The sequence below is a fragment of the Pogona vitticeps genome, chromosome 4 (genome assembly GCF_051106095.1).
Source record: "Pogona vitticeps strain Pit_001003342236 chromosome 4, PviZW2.1, whole genome shotgun sequence".
Taxonomy (NCBI): Eukaryota; Metazoa; Chordata; class Lepidosauria; order Squamata; family Agamidae; genus Pogona; species Pogona vitticeps.
Genome location: NC_135786.1, coordinates 89,229,475 through 89,249,392, shown reverse-complemented (window position 1 = coordinate 89,249,392; position 19,918 = coordinate 89,229,475). Strand labels below are relative to the sequence as shown.

The 19,918-nt window shown below is 40.7% G+C and overlaps 1 protein-coding gene across 5 annotated transcripts in view; it reads left to right on the top strand.

Moving 5' to 3' along the window:
- The window catches only part of LOC144588798 (uncharacterized), a 349,859-nt gene that overhangs the window by 82,947 nt on the left and 246,994 nt on the right, over positions 1 to 19,918 (top strand). For all 5 annotated transcript variants that reach the window (XM_078392209.1, XM_078392205.1, XM_078392206.1 and 2 more), the window contains exon 2: positions 14,290 to 14,411. In XM_078392209.1, the coding sequence (XP_078248335.1) occupies positions 14,290 to 14,411 (122 nt within the window). The remainder of the gene's footprint in view (positions 1 to 14,289; positions 14,412 to 19,918) is intronic.

Here is a 19,918-nt window from a genome sequence, read left to right as displayed (position 1 = left end):
AGCAGACTTTTACCCAAGTGGGGGCCCAATTGGTGAGGCTGCTAGAGAAATGGCTATCTCAGGAGGGGACAGAGACCTTTCAGCAGCTCAAAGACTTGATAGCGCTGGAACAGTTCTATTCAGTCCTGCATGGGGAACTGAAATTCCAGGTGAGGGAAAGGAAACCGAAATCTGTGGCAGAGGCAGCCGAGATCGCAGATTTTATTTCCCAAATAAGAAAGCCCTTGGGTGAGGGAAAATCGATGGGGAAACCTAAAGAAACCTACAGCAAGTACTCTCAGGGACCAGGGAAAAGCCAGCAAGGGGGAGGGGCCCATGTTGAAGGGAAGCCCTCAGACATGAAACCAAGACCTCAGATTTTGGAGGGAAAACCAAAACAAGATGAGAAAGACTCAAAATATAGCAGAAAATGTTATTTCTGTCAGGGAAAGGGCCATCTAATCTCAGAGTGTGAGAAATTAAAGCAGCTAAAAGGAATTGTGCCTCAGGATTCGAGTGGAACCAAGCCAAAAGCTGTGTTCTGTGTCCAGAAAGAGCAAAGCTCCTTGTCACTGAGGGAGCCTGTTGCCATGGCTACTCAATCTGGAACAGTGACATCTGCTGATCAGGCTGAGGAAAATGGTCCTCTTGTGGAGGTCAAGCGCTGCTTGCTCGTGAGAACAGATTCTCAGTTGTTTGAAACAGCAGGGGTGGACGTAGGAATACTTGACCATCAGTATCGGGGGCTGAGGGACACTTGTTCCCAGGTGACCCTGTGCCATCCAGATATTATTCCTAGGGAATATATAATCCCAAATGAGAGCATGAAGGTGGCAGGGATTGAGGGGCAGGTGATCTCACTGCCAGTAGCGGAGGTACCTGTGAACTTTCAAGGCTGGAGGGGAGTTTGGCGGCTAGCGATTTCATCGACTCTGCCAGCAGCCGTGCTCGTGGGAAATGACCTGGCTGAACATGTGAAACGGGTGCTAGTGATTACACGTTCACAAGCCACCACGGGGACAGTTCAGGGGGGTAATGATGAGCCAGAGACGGAAGCAGAGGGGAGTTCAGAAGCTGTGGTGGAAACCTTAACCACAGACAGCCGATTTGGCCAAGAGCAAAAGGCAGACGCCACTCTCCAAAAGTGTTTTGAACAGGTGACTGACGCCCAGCTAACACCTGAAACCCCAGTGAGATTTCTAGAGAAAAAGGGGATTTTATATAGAGAGACCCTGAGGAATATCTCAAAAGGGGGAGATGGGATCCGAAGTCAGCTAGTGGTACCTGAAAAGTATCGCCCCATGATCTTACAAAGGGGGCACTCTGACATGTTTGCTGCGCACTTAGGGGTGAACAAAACACAGCAGAGAATCACACAGAATTTTTACTGGCCTGACATAGGAAAGCAGATCAGGGAGTTCTGTAAACAATGTGATGTGTGTCAAAGGCAGGGGAATAGCCGCGACAGGACCAAAGCAAAGTTGTGCCCTTTGCCTGTGATTGACACTCCGTTCAAATGCATAGGGGTGGATATTGTGGGACCTTTGCCCAAGGCCACAAAGAGGGGGAACAGGTTCATTCTCACCATTGTGGACCATGCCACGAGGTACCCTGAAGCCATACCCTTGACTAACATTGAAACTAACACAGTGGCAGATGCCTTGGTGGGGTATATGTCCAGGATGGGATTTGCCTCTGAAATAATCACAGATTTGGGCGCATCGTTCACATCGAAGCTCATGAAACGGTTATGGCAAATCTGTGGAATTAAGCACAAGGAAACCACTGCCTATCACCCTGAAAGTAATGGGTTAACTGAGAAGTTCAATGGGACTCTAATGCGCATGATTAGGGCTTACTTGGCAGAGAATCCAAACAATTGGGACCAGAAGCTGCAATCCCTTTTGTTTGCTTATCGATCAGTGCCACAAGCCAGTACCGGGTTCAGTCCGTTTGAACTTTTATTTGGGAGAAGGGTGAAAGGGCCCCTTGATCTGATCAAACAAAATTGGGAGCAGATCACCCAGGATGACCCACAAGACGTTGTGACATATATAGACACCTTAATAAATGACCTAAAGAGAAACCTAGAGCTAGCAGCAGAGACCCTGCAAGCTCAAAAGGTCAGAAAGAAAGCTTGGGATGACCAGAAAGCCAGGGAGAGGCACTTTGACCCAGGGGAGGAAGTGCTTTGGCCTAGGCTCTGTAAAGAGAGCAAGTGTCAGCTGGGTAGCCCAGAAATAAAATACTTGGGTCACATAGTAGGGGGAGGAGTGATAAAACCCCTCGAGGCCAAAATAGAAGCAGTTCGTGATTGGCCTAGACCCAACACCAAGAAAAAGGTCAAATCATTTCTTGGGTTGGTGGGCTACTACAGAAAGTTCATCCCGAGGTTTAGCGAGATTGCGGCTCCGCTGACCGATCTGACGAGGAAGAAGGCTGATGACCGCATCCCGTGGCCCAGCGACTGTGAGGAGGCGTTCCGGAGGTTGAAGGAGGCGCTCATCAACTATCCAGTGCTGCGTGCTCCAGACTTCGACCGGGAGTTCATCATCTACACCGATGCGTCTAACAGCGGGGTAGGAGCAGTTCTTTGCCAGGAGGATGAGAATGGTGACCAGCATCCAGTGTCCTACCTGAGTAGGAAACTCCAGAAAGGTGAGAGACATTTGGCAACCGTGGAGAAGGAGTGCCTGGCCATAGTCTACGCGATCCAGAAGGCCAAGCCTTACATCTGGGGAAGACATTTTATTCTGTGCACTGACCATTCACCACTGCAATGGTTAAAGACAATGAAAACCCACAATAGTAAACTTATGAGGTGGGCTTTAAACCTGCAAGACTATGACTTTGAAGTGAAGGTGGTCAGAGGGTCAGTGAACTGTGTTGCTGACGCCTTGTCAAGAAGACCTGAAGAATGAAGACGGCGAAAGAAACATGGACTATGTATATATTTTGATGACTAAAGGTTAAATGTACCTGTTTTTTGAACTTGGTTTGTATGAATAAAGGTAACTTGATGTATTGTTAATGGTAAATGTTTAGATGCCTAATAGAGTGTAAGTATAAGTAAGTATGGTATTGTATGTTATTATATGATGGTTTTTGTTTGTTTTGGGTCCAGGTTGTTTTTTGGTGAAAAGCACCTTAGCTTTCCCCCTGCAAAACAACTTATAAAGAGGGGAGGTGTTACATACAGCACTGATGTTACCTGTCTGTCATGGGTTTGGAGGGAAAGTTCCATCCTATGGGGAGTGGAAGGCGGGACATCAGGAGGAGGGGCTGTACTGTATATATATGTGGAGCGTGTGTGGAAGAGCTGAGAGAAGAAGCTTGAGTGGGAGTCTGTGTGTCAGACAGGGTACTACTGTGTGTCAGTCAGTACCAACCTGATAGGTTCAGGTGTCTGTATGGTTAGCCAGAACTGATAGGTTCAGGGTCTGTGCTTCAAGTTAAGTGTTCTGTGTGAACCAAACTGTGTGTATGTATGATTGAGACTAAGCCACGTTACTGTATCTTATTCACTTGATCCTTTTATTTTTCCCTGTGTGTTATTTAATAAACCTTGTTCTTTTATTTGTTAAAAATCCATCCCTGGTCTGTGTGACTTTTTATAGGGAATGGTTGGTGGCAGCTTAGTGAAACTGTGGCATATCCCAGTAGGTCTGGGTTTGTCACACTTGCTACTTAACCCCTCACTCTTCCCCATGATTTTTACCTTTTAGGAAGAGGACACCAGGGCATGAGGGAGGAAGAGAAGTGGCAAAAGTGGTATTTTCAAGTGTTCATATCAAACACTTGCAGAGCCCTTTCGGGCTTTCAAAAGTTATTAAATACAAACACTTGAAAATCATGTTAACACTGGCAAAGTTTATTTTCAGGGTAATCAGCAGGGAGAAAGCAATACCTATACCTAGTCAAACTGCGGTGTGTGGGGGAGGAATGAAAACATTTATCAGCACTTCTTCTTCTGGAATAAGAAAGGAAATGAAATCCAGGGTGCTATATAATATTTTAAAAAATCACATGCTGAACTCCAGGGCAAGTGGATTAATAGAAGGTAATTCTTAGCTCTTCTCTTTACGATGTCCATGTGCCAGAGATCCTGTTTTCATAGATCAGCATTCAGCGGCAGCCCTTTCAATCCCTCTTGTGAGGTTTCAATTGGGCCCTTGTACCTCCTGGTACCTTCTTTGCATCAACATGATTAAATAGTGGAGTGTGCAGGCTACATATTATGTTGGTGAAGGGCGGTGGGGGGGGGGGAGCAGGGGGAGGGAAGAACTTGGCTCCTTTGTCAAGAGTTCACTGAAAACATCTGTTCAATCACTGCGAGGCCAAAAAGGCAAGAACAATTTGAGGAAAGAGGAAAGAAAGCAATACAAAAGTTAACACAATGCCAGCATATTGTTAATCCTTGAGGCACAAGTAAGACAAAGGCACGGCTGTTGGGGCAAAAGATACAGTGGTATGCTAGAGATGGGGCAAAACAGGCCATTTTATCCTTTTGTATAGCCCCAGGGTGTGCAACTGGTCCTCCTGATGTTCTTGGATAACAACTCCCATCATCTCCTGTACCAACTAATACCGAAGAAAGGTCCACTGCAACAAAAACAAAAGGCCCACGGGTTACATTTATCTCCTTCCTTCTCCCTAGAGTAGGTTGCCTCGACCCTCTCTACCAGAGGGGGAAGGTCAAGTGTTCCTGGATCAGAACAGGATTTATCTAGAGATTATGTGACAGTGCCAGGGAAGGCAGCTCTGTCCACGTCTATATAAAGCAAGGTAGAAGCCCTGCCCGCTGCACCTGCGACTGAGGCTTGAGAGTAAATCTCAGCCTAGCAGTACAAAAGCATGACTGATCGGGGAAAACCATTGTCATGACATGCTGAAAGTCCATTTAAGACAGAAGGATTCCTGAAGATTAGAGAAAGGCTGGGTGGATTGGCACATCAAACATAAAAGTCAAGATCCTTAAGCAAATGTGATGGGGTTTCCTTAAATTTTGGAATTAGCAGGATTGGCTCAGGAGATAATGAAATGACATGGATCACTCAGTAATTGTCCTGTGAATTTTCTTAGGTTTTCCTCTGAAGCATTAATTCTGCCAATGTCAGAAATGCTAGAAATAAGATAGAATTTGGACAGTGCTGAAATCCAGGCACACTAGTTTTATTGCACTGGAGTGGGTGTGTTTTCTTTAGGCATGGAGAAGTCTGTCAGTTTCAATTTATCTTACATTCCCCCTTTTTTTAAACTGAAGAATGGTGGACATGAAACAGGTTGTACACTTAGAAGTACGTAAATCAAAGTACACTTCACTCTTAAGCTATATGGCTTTGAGCAACACAGTTTGGGTTATACAAGGACGTTTTTCCCCCCAATAAGTCAATATTTCAACACATAAATAAATATTTGATTAAATAAATATTCAGTAAATCCTGTGTTGTTACTCACCTCCAATAAGTGGCCTGAAAAAGGTGGGTCTTGGGCTTTTCTAGGGCCCTGTTTCAGGGAATGGGGCAGTTCCCAGCCATGTTACAAATCTCTCATCTGGCTAGCCTCCTCTCTTGTCATGGCAGCATCGGTTGGGAGAGGTATGTGTGTACGTGTTAATCAACTTTCTGTACTTTGCAGTTATGTTTGGGGGGCATCAGATTGATATATTGATTTTCGACTAGACTGGTGTCCAAAGCCCCTAAGTCCAATTTCATTGAAGGAAGGAGTGTAATTTTTTAATTATGACTTCCATTTCAGTAGGCCTACATAGGAGTGCACCAGATGGGAAATACAGGGCCCTACAGAAGTTTTTGGTCTGCAGCTCCTAGCAGCTCTTACCTTCGGTTGTGCTGGTGACAGCTGATCGGGAGGCGGGGGCTACAATGCAACAATATCTCATTCCCTGCCATAGACTGCAGGGTTTTAGTGTTTTCCCCAACTGGTCAAGATGGCCAAGGGTCAGCTAAGTTTACACTAGGCTTGTTGAATCTATACTGAATCTAACCACTTCCCCATGCAAGGAATTTGGAAATTGCTTAGAACTATTGTGGTTGTGTTGCTGGGATGGGGCAGATTTCTGTCTAGTACAGATCAATTCCTCCTTCCCCTACCCATTCTGCACCCTATTTCTGGTACATCTGCCAGCTAGTCTTAGCCAACAGAGTAGTTCTGCCCTCAGTTTTTTTTTCTCAGTAGATTTCAGATCTATTGGCAGAAGGACGTTTTGCGGTGGGAGGGGCATTTTTGCAAGCATGGAAAGACTTGCAGCTAATCCTAACATACAATATAATACATTCAATACAATCAATGCATCCTTTAATTTGGATTTAGTTGTTAGGTACTAATAATCTCTAAGAACCAAAGACCCAACAACAGTAATGGAGAGCCTCAGATAATGTTACAAACTAATTATGAAAGGAATCGGGAAACAGGATTCCATTTTATCATTTAGACTTTTTGAAGCCAAAACGATTGGTTGGGGTGGAAGGAGACTTTTTTGGTTGGTTGCTGCAGTGTTTTTGACCTAAACCAAGTCGAAGACAGGAGGGCCTGGTGTGCTCTTGTCCATGGGGTCATGAAGAGTTGGGCATGACTTAACGACTAAACAACAACAAAAGCTGCAGTGTTTTTAATTAATGTGCTTTTACTGACTTTAATCGAGTTATACTTTTATGTTATATTTTGTTCAATTGTGTTTTAATATTATAATTTTGGTGCATTTTATCTATATTTTTATTTAATCTTATCGTGAATATTCTTGTGGGAAAAATATGAACTGTAAATCAAAATCAAATCATAGTGTTTTTAAGAATTGCAAAATCCACCATTTCCCTGACTCTTTCAATTTCCCAAACTACATGCTGAATATGATGCAATCTTTCATTATAGAATGAGCTATCAATATATTATGCTACTTTCTAAAAGGTAGGTATCTCCATTACCATTTGAAAATTGCTAAACAGAGCTGTATGGTTTGCGTTTGATAATCATGTATCTTTTCAACTACCTGTCTATCAACCACTGTTTCGATATCCGTTTCATTTTTTTAAAAAGATCACATAAACATTTCTTAGACATATTTTCAGGAACATTAATATTTTTACATTTTAAAATATGTAGTATGCAATATACTCCTCTAATATACCCTTTTGCAAGCATTTTCTGTTATTGTATGGATTTATGTGCAGATTATTTCCACTTTATGCATTTATCAGTATATGTTAAATATGCATTTGTGTTTTTGCATGCATAATTAAGAACTTTGAAAAGTCCTATTGTTAACAACCCTAGTCAGATTTTGTATTGTCTCCTTTATTGTGTCAGTCCATCTCATGGAATGTAGGAAAAGAGGAAATGCCATGAAAGAGTAACCATAACTTGGAATTGATTTGACAGCACATTTATTGTTGTTGTTGTTGTTGTTGTTGTTGTTGTTGTTGTTGTTGTTGTTGTTGTTGTTGTTGTTGTTGTTGTTGTTGTTGTTGTTGTTGTTCCTTTTTTCCTCAATTTTATGTCTGTGGGAGTCAGTCAGCGTATAGGGAGAGTAAAATCTCCTGTCACAGCATGATCAAGTTCATATTATACCACTTTACTTCCCATGCATGCTATACTTACTAGGCCATGTGTTCTCTATGGACTAATTACACCAACAATATTATTAATAAATTCTGGTCAATTCTTCATTTAGTATCATGTTCTGCTATGTAGAAATTTTAGTCTGAACACTTGATACCAAGTCTGAGGGCATCTGTAATGTGATATAATTTGCTTTTCTTGACATTTAGTCCCATATGTATGAATACACATAAGTTAAGTGCTGGTTATTAAGGATGAACCTAAGTAAATAAATCTAAGAATGTTCTCTTTAAAATGTTACATTACTGAAATATATGCAACACTACAGTCCAGACTTTATTTTGGTTCCCTAAAAATTACTTTGTTAATCTTAATAGCCGCCTAGAGTGGTCCCTGGACCAGATGGGTGGGGTATAAATAAATAAATAAATAAATAAATAAATAAATAAATAAATAAATAATCCTCTAATTTAATGACTCTAATTTTTAGGTGCTTCTTGGTAGAACAAGCTAGATAACATAGAAACTATTAATGATGAAGGAGAACCTCAGAGATTTGAACAGGATCATCAACCAGCAACCAAAATAAATGTTATTAACCCCACTTTCAACACTGAAGCCTATATCCAAGAAATGTGTTTAGAAAACTGAAGATATTATTTTATAGTTGTTGCTGTTGCTGTTCATTTAATGGGCTATTTTGGAATGAACTTTGTTTAAACAGCTTGTGAGTCGAGATCATGACAGATGTGGGAAAATGACAGAAAGATCTGACATTGCATGTAGAACTGTTTTAGTTTTTTTGGAAGTTGAGTCCACAGTAAATGGGGCAAAGGCATAGTGATATTTCAGAGGAACTACTGTTCTCCATGTCCTAAGCATTTATATTGCCAGGATTTTTGCTATTAGTACCATCTTCCTCAGGGAATGATGATAAATATATACTTTAGGCAGACTGAATGCGTGTGAAGGAGTCCTGGTATCCCATCTTCTCTAGTGGAATAGGACTATTTTATCTCTTCCCCCTGAACTGGCCCACTTGCTTTGATTTGGGTTTTTTTTTTTTTAGATGTCTAGCAATTGCAGCAGAGATGATTAACTACTGCAGGTGGATCACTCTATGTGTCACATGCATCTGTGTTCTATCATAAGTCCATTTTGTTCCATTTCCGATAGCTTTCTTAAGCACTTTTTTTTCTTAAAAAGGTTGTCTTTGTATGTGTTTCGGGGGGGGAGGAACTGCTCCACAAAACACAGAGAAATGTGCAGTTTAAAGCATAACTCAGTATGATCGGATGGGGAAATAACTCACATTTTGAATTGCTTGTGTCACATTCTAGTGTGAGCTATTTCCTGGCGAGCACACAGTGCGGGAGGGACCACAAACCGGGATGACCCTGACCTGGGGTCAAGCTTGATCTTTCTGGTCCAGTGGCAAGACAGCTTTTTCATGAGGGACCCCGCTGAAACTATTCCCACACAAATAGAAGGGTCCCTTTATGGAGATCACTCCCAGTAAAGTGACTCTTTGCGATCCCTTCTCGCTGCCTGCCTACACCCTCTTTTTCAATCCATGCAAAGAAGGACGAGTTCTGTTGGTTCACCATTTTAAACATCCAGTACAAATGAATCCATCCCTATGGTTGTAATATTTTCTTCCTATATGCAGCAGAGATGGCCCTTTTTTAAACACGTCTACAGCCTAATCCTAACCATGTTCACTCAAGTGATTCCAAAACATTTTAATGGGATTTAATGTGCTTTGGGCCGCAACCTTTTGAATGAAGCAGAGCAAAGACAAAACAAGACAGTCAAGTGTGCCACCTCTTTAATTCTCAACCCGTTTCTATGTGTGTCTTTGTCTATGTTTTTAAGGAATTTGGCAAATCCTAAATCCAGGTGAAAAGCTCTGTATCCCACGGCAGTTTGCATTTGCATACTGAGGGCTTACTCAGCAGTGTACCATAAACAGTGAAGCTATTGAAGCCATAGATGGGTCACATTTAACTGTTCTTGAACAATTTGTCATATATATTAGGCCGTAACAAGCTTTCTTTATCAGACACCTGGCCTCATTACTCTTATTTCTCCTGCATTCATTGCTGAAAACATGTAGCTTTGTAAATAAAATGCTAGCAACAATAAGTGATAGTTCTGTGTGCAAATATAGGATTGTGGTGGTGATGGTTTCTTCCTCCTTTTCTGTCACTATGTAAATAGCAGGCTGTACTGTATTTTCAGAAGCATCTTGCTACATCATGTTGAAATCCATTTAGTGCAATATGGCTTTCTGTTCCCAACAGCGCCTATTCAGGCGCCTCTGGGAAGCTGAATAGGATGAACAGTGAACCTAAGGAGACCTAGAACTGTTTCTTTGATAACAGTAAGCGTTTCACTGACAACTGGGAAGCTTGCAGTGCTAGGCCTCACCCACAAAGTAACTGCTAGAGCTCAGTTGTACGCCTACCTCTCACAGTTAATACTTATAATTGTAAAAATGTTATCTGACATGACATACTTATTTCAACTACATTATAAACATCTTTCACCCTCTCTGCAGAAGTTAATAGCCTTCCTACGATACTCGGATCTAGCAACTGGGTTTTCCCCAAAGATCTATAGCAAGGTATTTTATTTCATTTGTGGCTAATAAGGGTGAACAAGTGCACATTTGTGCTGCTGGTTTAAAAGTAAAGAGATGGAAAGTTGATCTGTGATTAAATGCATCCTCCGAGGCCAATTCCATAGTTGTCCTTCTTGCAACTTAGAAGAAGTGGTAGAAATTGGGTTTTGAGAATGCTTGAAGTATAGAATGTGGCAGGAAAAGTAAGGATAAGGTCAGACAATTGGGCTGCTGAACTGATGTCATAATCCAGCTGAGTACTTTAAAAGGGGACAGGACTGCAGCTGGAGATTGATAAATAGTCAAGGAATACCTTACCACCTTGAACGAGTTCAAATCTCCATGGCCAGATGAACTGTATCTGAGTGTACTGAAGGAACTGGCTGAAGGACTCTCAGAACCACTATCCATTACTGTATTTTCTTGAAATCATGGGAAACGGGTGAGGTGCCAGAGGACTGGAGGAGGGCCAATGTTGTCCCTATTTTCAAAAATGGCAAAAAAGATGAACCTGGGAACTACAGGCCAGTCAGCCTGACATCAGTCCCAGGGAAAACTCTGGAACAGATCGTAAAGCACCTAGAAAACAATGCAGTAATAACTAGAAGCCAACACAGATTTGTCAAGAACAAATCCTGCCAAACTAATTTGATCTTGTTTTTTGATTGTGTCACCTCCCTGATAGACAGAGGGAGGTATAGACATAGTACCATATATCTTGACTTCAGCAAAGCTTTTGACAAAATGCCCCATGATATCCTGATTAGGAAGCTAACTAGGTGTGAGCTGGATAGATCAAGTTTCAGGTGATACACAATTGGCTACAGAATCATAATCAGAGGGTGATGATTAATGGGTCCTTCTCTAACTGGGAGGAGGTAACAAGTGGGGTACACCAAGGCTGAGTCCTGGGACCAGTGCTCTTCAATATTTTTATTAATTATTTGGATGAGGGAGTGCAGGGAATGTTTGTCAAATTTGTAGATGATATAAAATTGGGCAGAATAGCTAATACACTAGAAGACAGAAAGAAAATTCAAAATGACCTTGATAGGATGGAGCACTGGGCCGAAAACAACAGAATGAAATTCATCAGGGATAAGTGCAAAGTACTGCACCTCGAAAAAAGAAACCAATTGCACAGTTCCAAGGTGGAGGATACCTGGCTCAGCAAAACTACGAGCAAGAAGGATCTTGGAATTGTTGTAGATCACAAGCTAAATATGAGCCAACAGTGTGATGTGACTATAAGAAAGGCAAATGATATTTTAGGCTGCATTAATAGAAGTATATTTTCCAAATCCCGTGAGGTGCTAGTCCGCCTCCATTCATCACTGGTTAGTCCTCGCCTTAAGTGTTGTGTCCAGTTCTGGACATCATACTTCAAGAAGAAAGCTAACAAATTGGAACAAGTTCAGAGGAGGGTGACATGGATGATCAGGGGGTTGGAAACTAAGCCTTATGAGGAAAGGCTGAAAGAATTGGGCATGTTTAGCCTTGAGAAAAGAACACTGAGGAGTGATATGATATGACTTTTCAAATATTTGAAAGGCTGTCATACAGAGGAGGGGCAAGATCTTTTCTCGATCATCTCATAGTGCAGGACATGCAACAATGGACTCAAGTTAAAGGAAGCCAAATTTCAGTTGAATATCAGGAAAAATGTCTTAACTGTTAGAGCAGTACGACAGTGGCACCAGCTACCTTGGGAGTTGGTGAGTGCTCCAACACTGGAGGCATTTGAGAAAAACTTACAGAATCGGCTGGCAGATATGCTTTGATTGTATTCCTGCACTGAGCAGAGGGTTGGACTTGATGGCCTTGTAGACACCTTCCAACTTCACTTTTCTATGATTCTATGAAAATGTTGATAAAGGTGGCATGAATGGCACAATCCAATATTAGGTGCTACTCCTGCTCTGTGAGCTGGGTGTGTGACAGATAGGATGTTTCCAAAGCAGGACTGAGGCCTTGAAGCAACTCCTTAAGGAGGGGATGAGGGAACTTCTCTCTGTTATGAATTTGTCCTAGTGCTTCAAGTGCTTATGAGAAGTTATGGTGAAATTGTAGAACAATGTGTGTGTGGGGGGGGAGAGACAAATTCCCAATGTTTCTATGAGAAGAGCAAAAATGCTACATTGATGGTATCAGTCATATGCTGTACATGGTTAAAGTCATCTCTAGCATTATCAAAGTCAATCTTTTGTCTGTAGCAGGATAAGCTGTGCTGAAATTATGGTGGGCAAGTGAGGAAGGTGGTGGTAGCAATACAGTACCAAGGTATAGGGGGGAATTCTCATTTATGCCTTCAGAATGGACAAAAGAAGACCTTTTCTGTAACTCCCACAAGACCTGCTTCTGGGAATTGTATCTCAAAAGAGGAATTTTCCAACCTGTGAGGTACATGAATTTGACATGGAAGGAGTGATTAAATTTTACTTAGGAAGCTGTTTCCTTCATTTGTGGCTAACTCCTAGTCCCAGCTGGCAGATATCCTGTGTCCAACCAAGACTGTCCGTACCATTAGGCAGAATGATATCGCTGCAAAACGGCAGATGCAGCAGGAGTCTGTATTCACTATCAGTAATGTTAACAATGTTATTATGATTATTATTTTTTTCAATCAGTACTCAAAATCCTCCAACCAGCATTGCTAGTGGCCATGCTGGCTGGTGGATTCTGGGAGCTGTAGACTATTTATTCACTTTTGAGATTAGAGCATAGCCTTGTTTAGCATGGTGGTGATTCATAGACTAAAAAGGCCTGAAGTAAAGTGAGGTGGACTGAGGGCTTTATATCATGTCAAAATAATTGGTTATGCAATGCTATTGATTTTTATAAAATAATAACTGTCTTTGGCAGAGAAGAGGTGTGGATTTTTCTCCCGAAGAGCTGGAATTTCTTGGGCCAAACCAAAAGAAGGAATGAGAAATGTTGTTGTCACAGATTGGCACATTCAGGCTATAAAACAACAGTCTAATAAGTCAAAAATAAGATTTTTCCCCCTGCACCCAGATGTAGCTGCTTTGCTTCTTCCTTTGCATGAATAGGATACTTGCCAGGAAGCTGCCATTAAGTACTGTATAGCTTTTCATTATATGTGAGAAACATGACTGAAGTTAGCTTCTCTATCCTGGCTTGTTTGGAAGCCATTAACTAGACCCATTCTGAATATAACGGAATGCTTTTATTCACTGCAGTCTCTTTGCTCATGTGAAAAGAGAAGTAAAATGACTGCATGAGATGTCTTCATATCTCTGAGACTCAGCATGGATTTACTGGATTAGGGTGTTGGGCTCCAACAGAAAAGACCTGGGTTCAAATCACAGGTTGGTCATGAAACTCAGGCTGATTCCTGTCCTTCACCCTAACTCTCTTCACCGGATTGTTGTGATGATAAAAATGGAAAGGGGCAGCAGGTACTCAACCTTGAGCTCTTTAAAGAAATGATGGGCTATAAATGTAACAGGTAAATAATATATATATATTTTTAAAAAAGAATAACTAAATAATCTGTTAAGATGAAGTCTCATCATCCAAATGCAGCCAATATGTTTTTCTGCCTCAGAGCAGGAACTTTTGCATCCATCCAAGGCAAGAGGGATTCCAGCCCGAGGCTTTCTAAGTCCTTTATTCAAACCCACACAAGATTTCCCAGAGGAATAGCGAAATGCACTAGGATTGAGATATTTCAAGTGACTTAATGAATGGATAGTAAGAGTATCATTTGTAGTTGTATGTTTCAAGGGGATTTGGTTGATATTGCGGATCCCCCCTCCCTTTTACAGCTATTTTAAAAAAACAAAATCAGAAAGATGCACAATGCACATTTTTATAAGGGGCTTTTCAGAGGGCATAAATATATGGTTGCTGACATTTTGCCTCTAAGGACCCTTTTGAGCCTATTATCTCCAGAGCATTGCTCCAGTCTGACTGTTTAAAATAGAATAAGTTGGGAAAACTCCCTTCAATGTGTTTTCAATTGCAGATCATGGCACTTTCATCCAACAATTTTGAGGAGATAACTTTTAATTACAATAATAAGAACCACATGGGCAGCTGATTGATGCAAACCTGATGTGTTCTCTTACTTTATTAATCTTTTTAATTAGAGTCAAAAGAATGTTTTATCTGTCGGGAAGGAGATGAGATGGGCCGTGACGCTCTGCTGCACTTCTGTGACTGCAAAAACTTGATTGCTCACCAGAAATGTCTTTTAACTTGGATACAAAAGGTAAGGGAACTGATGCAGAATGTGCCCTTCCAGTTTAGCATATTTGAGCTTTCACTCTGCCTCCTGTAGTGTGTGCTGAAATTGTATTGTGCATAAAAAGTGCAACAAATATTTATTGTCTCTGTTTGGATAGTGGTGGCACTACCAAATGTACCTTGGCCTTTACCAGCCTCAGTGGTTTTCCAAAAATAAAGATGGGCAAATATGGGCCTCTTCAGTTACTGCTGGACTACAATTCCCATCATCCCTCAGCACTGGCTATGCTGCCTATGTATCCTGGGATTTGCAAACCAACAACATCTGGAGAGTTGCATGTTGTTCATCACTACAGATTACAATTATTCTGAAATCCTTTTGGGGCCAAATTCTGTGACATTTATCATCTTGCCCTGCACTTCACAACACCTTTACCAACCTGCCTTAAAAGAGAGGCCCATTCTATGGCATATGCTTTTAACGTTCTCCACTATGTTTGTTGGTGGCTGCTATATTCCCTTTCTACTTCTAGGTCATGGTGAGGGAAAGAGAATGTTGGCTGGTTTGTCCCAGAAACTGGCCTATATCATTAATAAATGATAACTGATGAGGCAAACAAATAAACAGAGGCTGAAAGTAATTCTCCTGACTGGGATAATGGGTCATTTTGAAATCAATATCCCCAAACTTGTAAATAGGGACCTCTATTTCTGTGTAGAGCTCGTAGGCCTCATTGGGCTGGAGCGCCATACTGCAGAATCGGGGTTGGGGAGTTTATACTCCTGGAAGAAGAGCCAATTGAGATTAATCAGAGCAAGTGTAGCTAATGGGCTAATATACCCTGCCATTTGTGCAGACCTAGGCAAGCTGCATGACCCCACAAGAAGAAGGGACTTGTAAACTGCTTCTGAGTCCTTTATATTTAGAAGGGTCACCATAAGCTGGAGTCAGCACACAATCATTATTATATATCTGTGTCAGGGGCAGTGAATAATGCTACAAGTGCTGGCCTGTATGACTTCTTGGAGGGAGTGAAAAAGATCAATGTGAGAAAAAAAAACACTGTTGAGTTAGGAGAGGAAAAATGGCAGGACCCTAAGTTCGGAAATAGTGGAAATAATTGATTTGTCACCTAGGTGAAGCTGGATACATACACTGTATGTAAAAGCTTTGCTTTTGCTTTACTGTTGGCCAAAATCCTAGTGGTATTGTGTAAGTTTTGCATAACCTGCCACAGCAAACTGCAGTTAATCGCTGAGGAGCAGCTCAATGGCATGCCTGGTCATGTACCTGGTTGCACAACCCAATGCACCTTGACACCTATCAGCCTCAATTAATTGCAGCAAGTTATAGAAGCCTTATCTGAACACCAATAGCATTCTGTAATATAGTTATCCTTTTGTTATTGGGAAAAGGAAGTAATTATAATTAACAAGTAATTTGTTCCTAGTTACTTCAAACCCCATCACCATTATGTGTGTCCCCAAGCCCTCCATGGGCATGGAGACATTAAAAAGATCTTATTGACTTGAACATAAAGGCACACTCTGATGCGATGGATGAACAGATTCTTATTTAATGAACTTGTAACTCATTATAACTCCCTCTCTTTCCTAAGAGATTGTGGGCTAGAAGTGGACGTGGTTGTTTCACTCTCTCCTTGATCTGTGAAGTTATCCCAAAGTCTCAGTTCTGTCCATGTCTACGCCAGTGGCTATGAGCTGTATCGCTAGCAGTTCTGCTTCCAAATAGCAAAGATGCTACAGCACTTTGTACAAAGTGTGCAAATTTTAAGCAGACAGAGAGAGAGAGAGAGAGAGAGAGAGAGATGCTGGAGCTGAGAGCTTTTGTGATGGTTGGATTTAGCAGATTGTTCTGCAGTGCCCAAATAACACATTTTGGGCATTAATGAGACATTAGCAATATTTTTTCACATAATTTCAGCACAGGGTCTTTTCCAGGTTGATATAACAACTGGCTTTTAATTCCTTTACTGACTGACAATCTGCTCCTTATTTCCAAGGCCTTTCTGAAGACACTGAACCTCTCACGTTGGGCATGCAAAACCATGTTTGCTACCACTAAGCAATAACTTTCTTGCAGGTACCCCCAAGTCAGTTGTTTGAGGAGAGTAATGAGGTGTGTGCCATCAATTATTGACTCTCAACATAGTTGGCTAATGCATAATTAGTAATTGTTCAGAGATGGGTTATCATAAGGACAAAGGGCCTGAGGAAGTAGTTCCCACCAACCTCTGTTTTTGTTTGTTTGTTTGTTTGTTTCTATTATTTTGCAAATGCAAAACTATATTTCATAGAAGTCTCAAGATACCTGCTATAAACAGGTGTGATGCTGACTTAGAAGCTCTCCTAATATGGAACATATGTGGGAAATATTCCATGCCAACACTATTTATTATTTATTTATTTAACTTATATGCCGCCCACATTCCCCAAAGGTCTCTGGGCGCTTACAACTATTAAAATACAATAAAAAAAGATAGAACAATTAAAATACAATTAAAATAGTCAATGCCTTCATTGATTCAGGGCTTCTAAGAAAATTTTAAAAAAGTACATTCCTTCCTATTCGGCAAGGACTTTACAAATCTAGAAGTATAATTTAGGTAATTTTATCTAAGAGGCTTTCCAATTTACAGTAGGCCAGAAAAGGAAGCCAGTCTGGTGGCCATACTGCAATGTGATCACCCTTATTAAAAAAAATTAACCATGATTAGATATTATTTCTATATGATGTTAACAGTGTAGTATATAGACTGAGATATTCAGTATGCTTAGTAAGTGAAATGAAACTAAGGAATTGCTTATAGTGAAATGTGCTTAAGGCATATAACTTGCTTTAATTGTAAGTGAACATTGCAACAGGGTGTAAGCCAGGAACAGAACAGAGAAAAGCAATATACTCATCTAACTACATCCCTAACTCTGAATCAGTGGGGCAACTCCTCAAGAGTTGCCGCTTTGGAAAACACAGGCTACAATTCTGGATTTCTTCATGCTTGAATAACTGAGCAGGATTACGGATTAGTACAAAATTCACATGACACTTTAAGGCACTGTCATTTGGTGCTTTAAAGCTTATCTACACATTGTTGAGAAGTATTTGACATCATGTACTACTTCAGATTGTTGCAGTATGTCTTCAGAATACAGAGAAAAGTATCTATATTCAAATTATATTCTGCCTAAAAAAATAAATCTGTCTCTATAGGCAGAAAGTCAAGACATCAAGAAGCAAGCTGGATATGTCTATGAAATGTTTTAGGACAAAAAAGATGGTAATTGGGAGTTGGTGACAATTACATTTGTTTTCGGTTTGATACAGTACCAGTATTCATACATTTCATAGATTTCATGGAAAGAACTTCAGATTAATACAATCTGAGTATGGGAGAAAGTAAATGATGGATTTGAACATCAAAGCAGAGGATTTAGGGATTGTCCAGATGGGGTGTTTTGGAATGGTCTGGTTCCTGCTTAAACCGTTATCTTTAGTATGATCTATTTTATCTCTCACTTGAGCAATCTTTCCATTCACACTGAGTAACACTTTTCTTTTGAGAAGGGTCCAGACAGGCCTTTGGATCACTCCAATTTGTTCCCCTTTCAATTAATGACACTCCTGTTCGTGCCCCCCTCCCACCTTTTCCCACAGCCATCATTCGAAAGGCTGTGCCAAATTTTCTTTTAATTTGAAATAAATCGAGTGACATCGCAAAACAGCAATGCATCTACCTAGCACAGTGTGCATAATACTGCCAATGTATCACATTTACCATTCTTATTTTAAAGGAGAGAAGAGTGCAATGGGGAGGAGATAGAGAGGGATGTAATTCATCAAGAGTCTGAGTTGAGGAGAAGAGAGGCAAGCAAAACCCACACTTCTCCAGCAGATGACAACTAGACCAGCGATGCAGAAATGTGAAACACATAGGAAAATAATCCATAGAGATAGATAAAATGCTTACCATTTGCAGTCCATAACCATGAGGCAAAAGCAGGGAACTGTGAGTGGGCAACCAAGTGCTGGTCCTCAGTCCAGTGAAAATAATAGTAAGCTCCAAACAATGTGGGAATGTCCTTTTGTAGTGAAGGAGAAACTTAGTGCTGTGGATTACTTAACTGAAAGATCTGGAACTAGACTTAAGCTACAGGTTTATCACGCCAATAGTTTAAAACCATATATGACCAAATATGAATTGATTTGTACCTGTGTTACTTGAAAGTAAGGGAAAGGAGTACCAGATGGGAGATGAGACATGGTGATCCCATTATGGAATTATTCTGACATGTGAATTATGGTGTGTTTTGCAAAATTACTGTTCAAAGTTTTGATGAGCTGTACTCTTAGACTGTTAAGTATCTTTCAGTGTTGTTTTTCTACAGAAACATTTTTAATAAATGTAATAGTCTGAAGCTTTAAATGTTAAATGTTGTTACAATGGATTGCATTGTCTTGAATGGGTTTTCATGTGTTAAAACCATGGTACCTTTATGTTTATCACAGAAGGGACTGGATCTGGATCATGCTATCTGCTTTGACTTAAAATAAAATAACATTTGTGGTTGCTTTTTTATGCAAAAAACAAGGCAGGGGAGGGGGGAATTATAGTTATTTAACTGTGTGCATGTATGCATGAATGTATGTGTAGAATTGGCTATAGCTGCTTGATTTCCATCCTCTGGGAAAAAAGGAGGGAAATACAGTTTTGATAATACTACCACTGTATCTCGTTTGCCTCCATTGTCCCTTTCAGTGCTGAAGCCCAGCAAGTACATCACAGGATTGTCACCTCAGATAACTGCACCTACAGCTCTATTTTAGTGGAGACTAATCATCTGCATAGCTACAGAACAGGATAATTAGGAGTGTGCTGAATCAAGCAAAAATGTTTTAGCTCTGTGACAGAAAGCAGCATGACAGCTCTATAAAGGGGCAGGATGGAGTGCTCTAAGTCAAAACATATTTGGACATTGTAAACCAAACAACACCAAAAGTGATCCAAATAACGAGCTATTATGCCAGTGCAGATGTGCCTTTAGACTGGTTAACCCTTTAAAATCTCCTTTTGAATCCCTGTGTGCTGAACTGGAATTCCTGCCCCCTTTTTCTCTTGCACACTCATCTTTAACATTGACATGGCAGACATTATTGTCTAGATATTAGGAATAGTTGTGCCACCTGTATCTCACCAGTTTGGATAATTCAGAATTTTATTTGGCTTGTTTGAGAGAGAGAGAGAGAGAGAGAGAGAGAACTTGATCTTTCAAACATTTGCATGAGGGCGAAAGTATAAGTGGCAAACTTGTCCATCCCATAATCTTTCTCTATGACTTGCTATCTTATTCTTTGCCAACAAGGACTTTTGGTTCAGTCACATAGTTCTCAGCCTACATTTTAAAGGTTTTATGCCAGAAAGTGACAGCTTCAACAGCAAGAAGGTTGAGTAATTCTTTTAGGCTTCTTCTTCTGTTTCTCATTTTGGTTTCAGGTTAAACATAATAGTCACA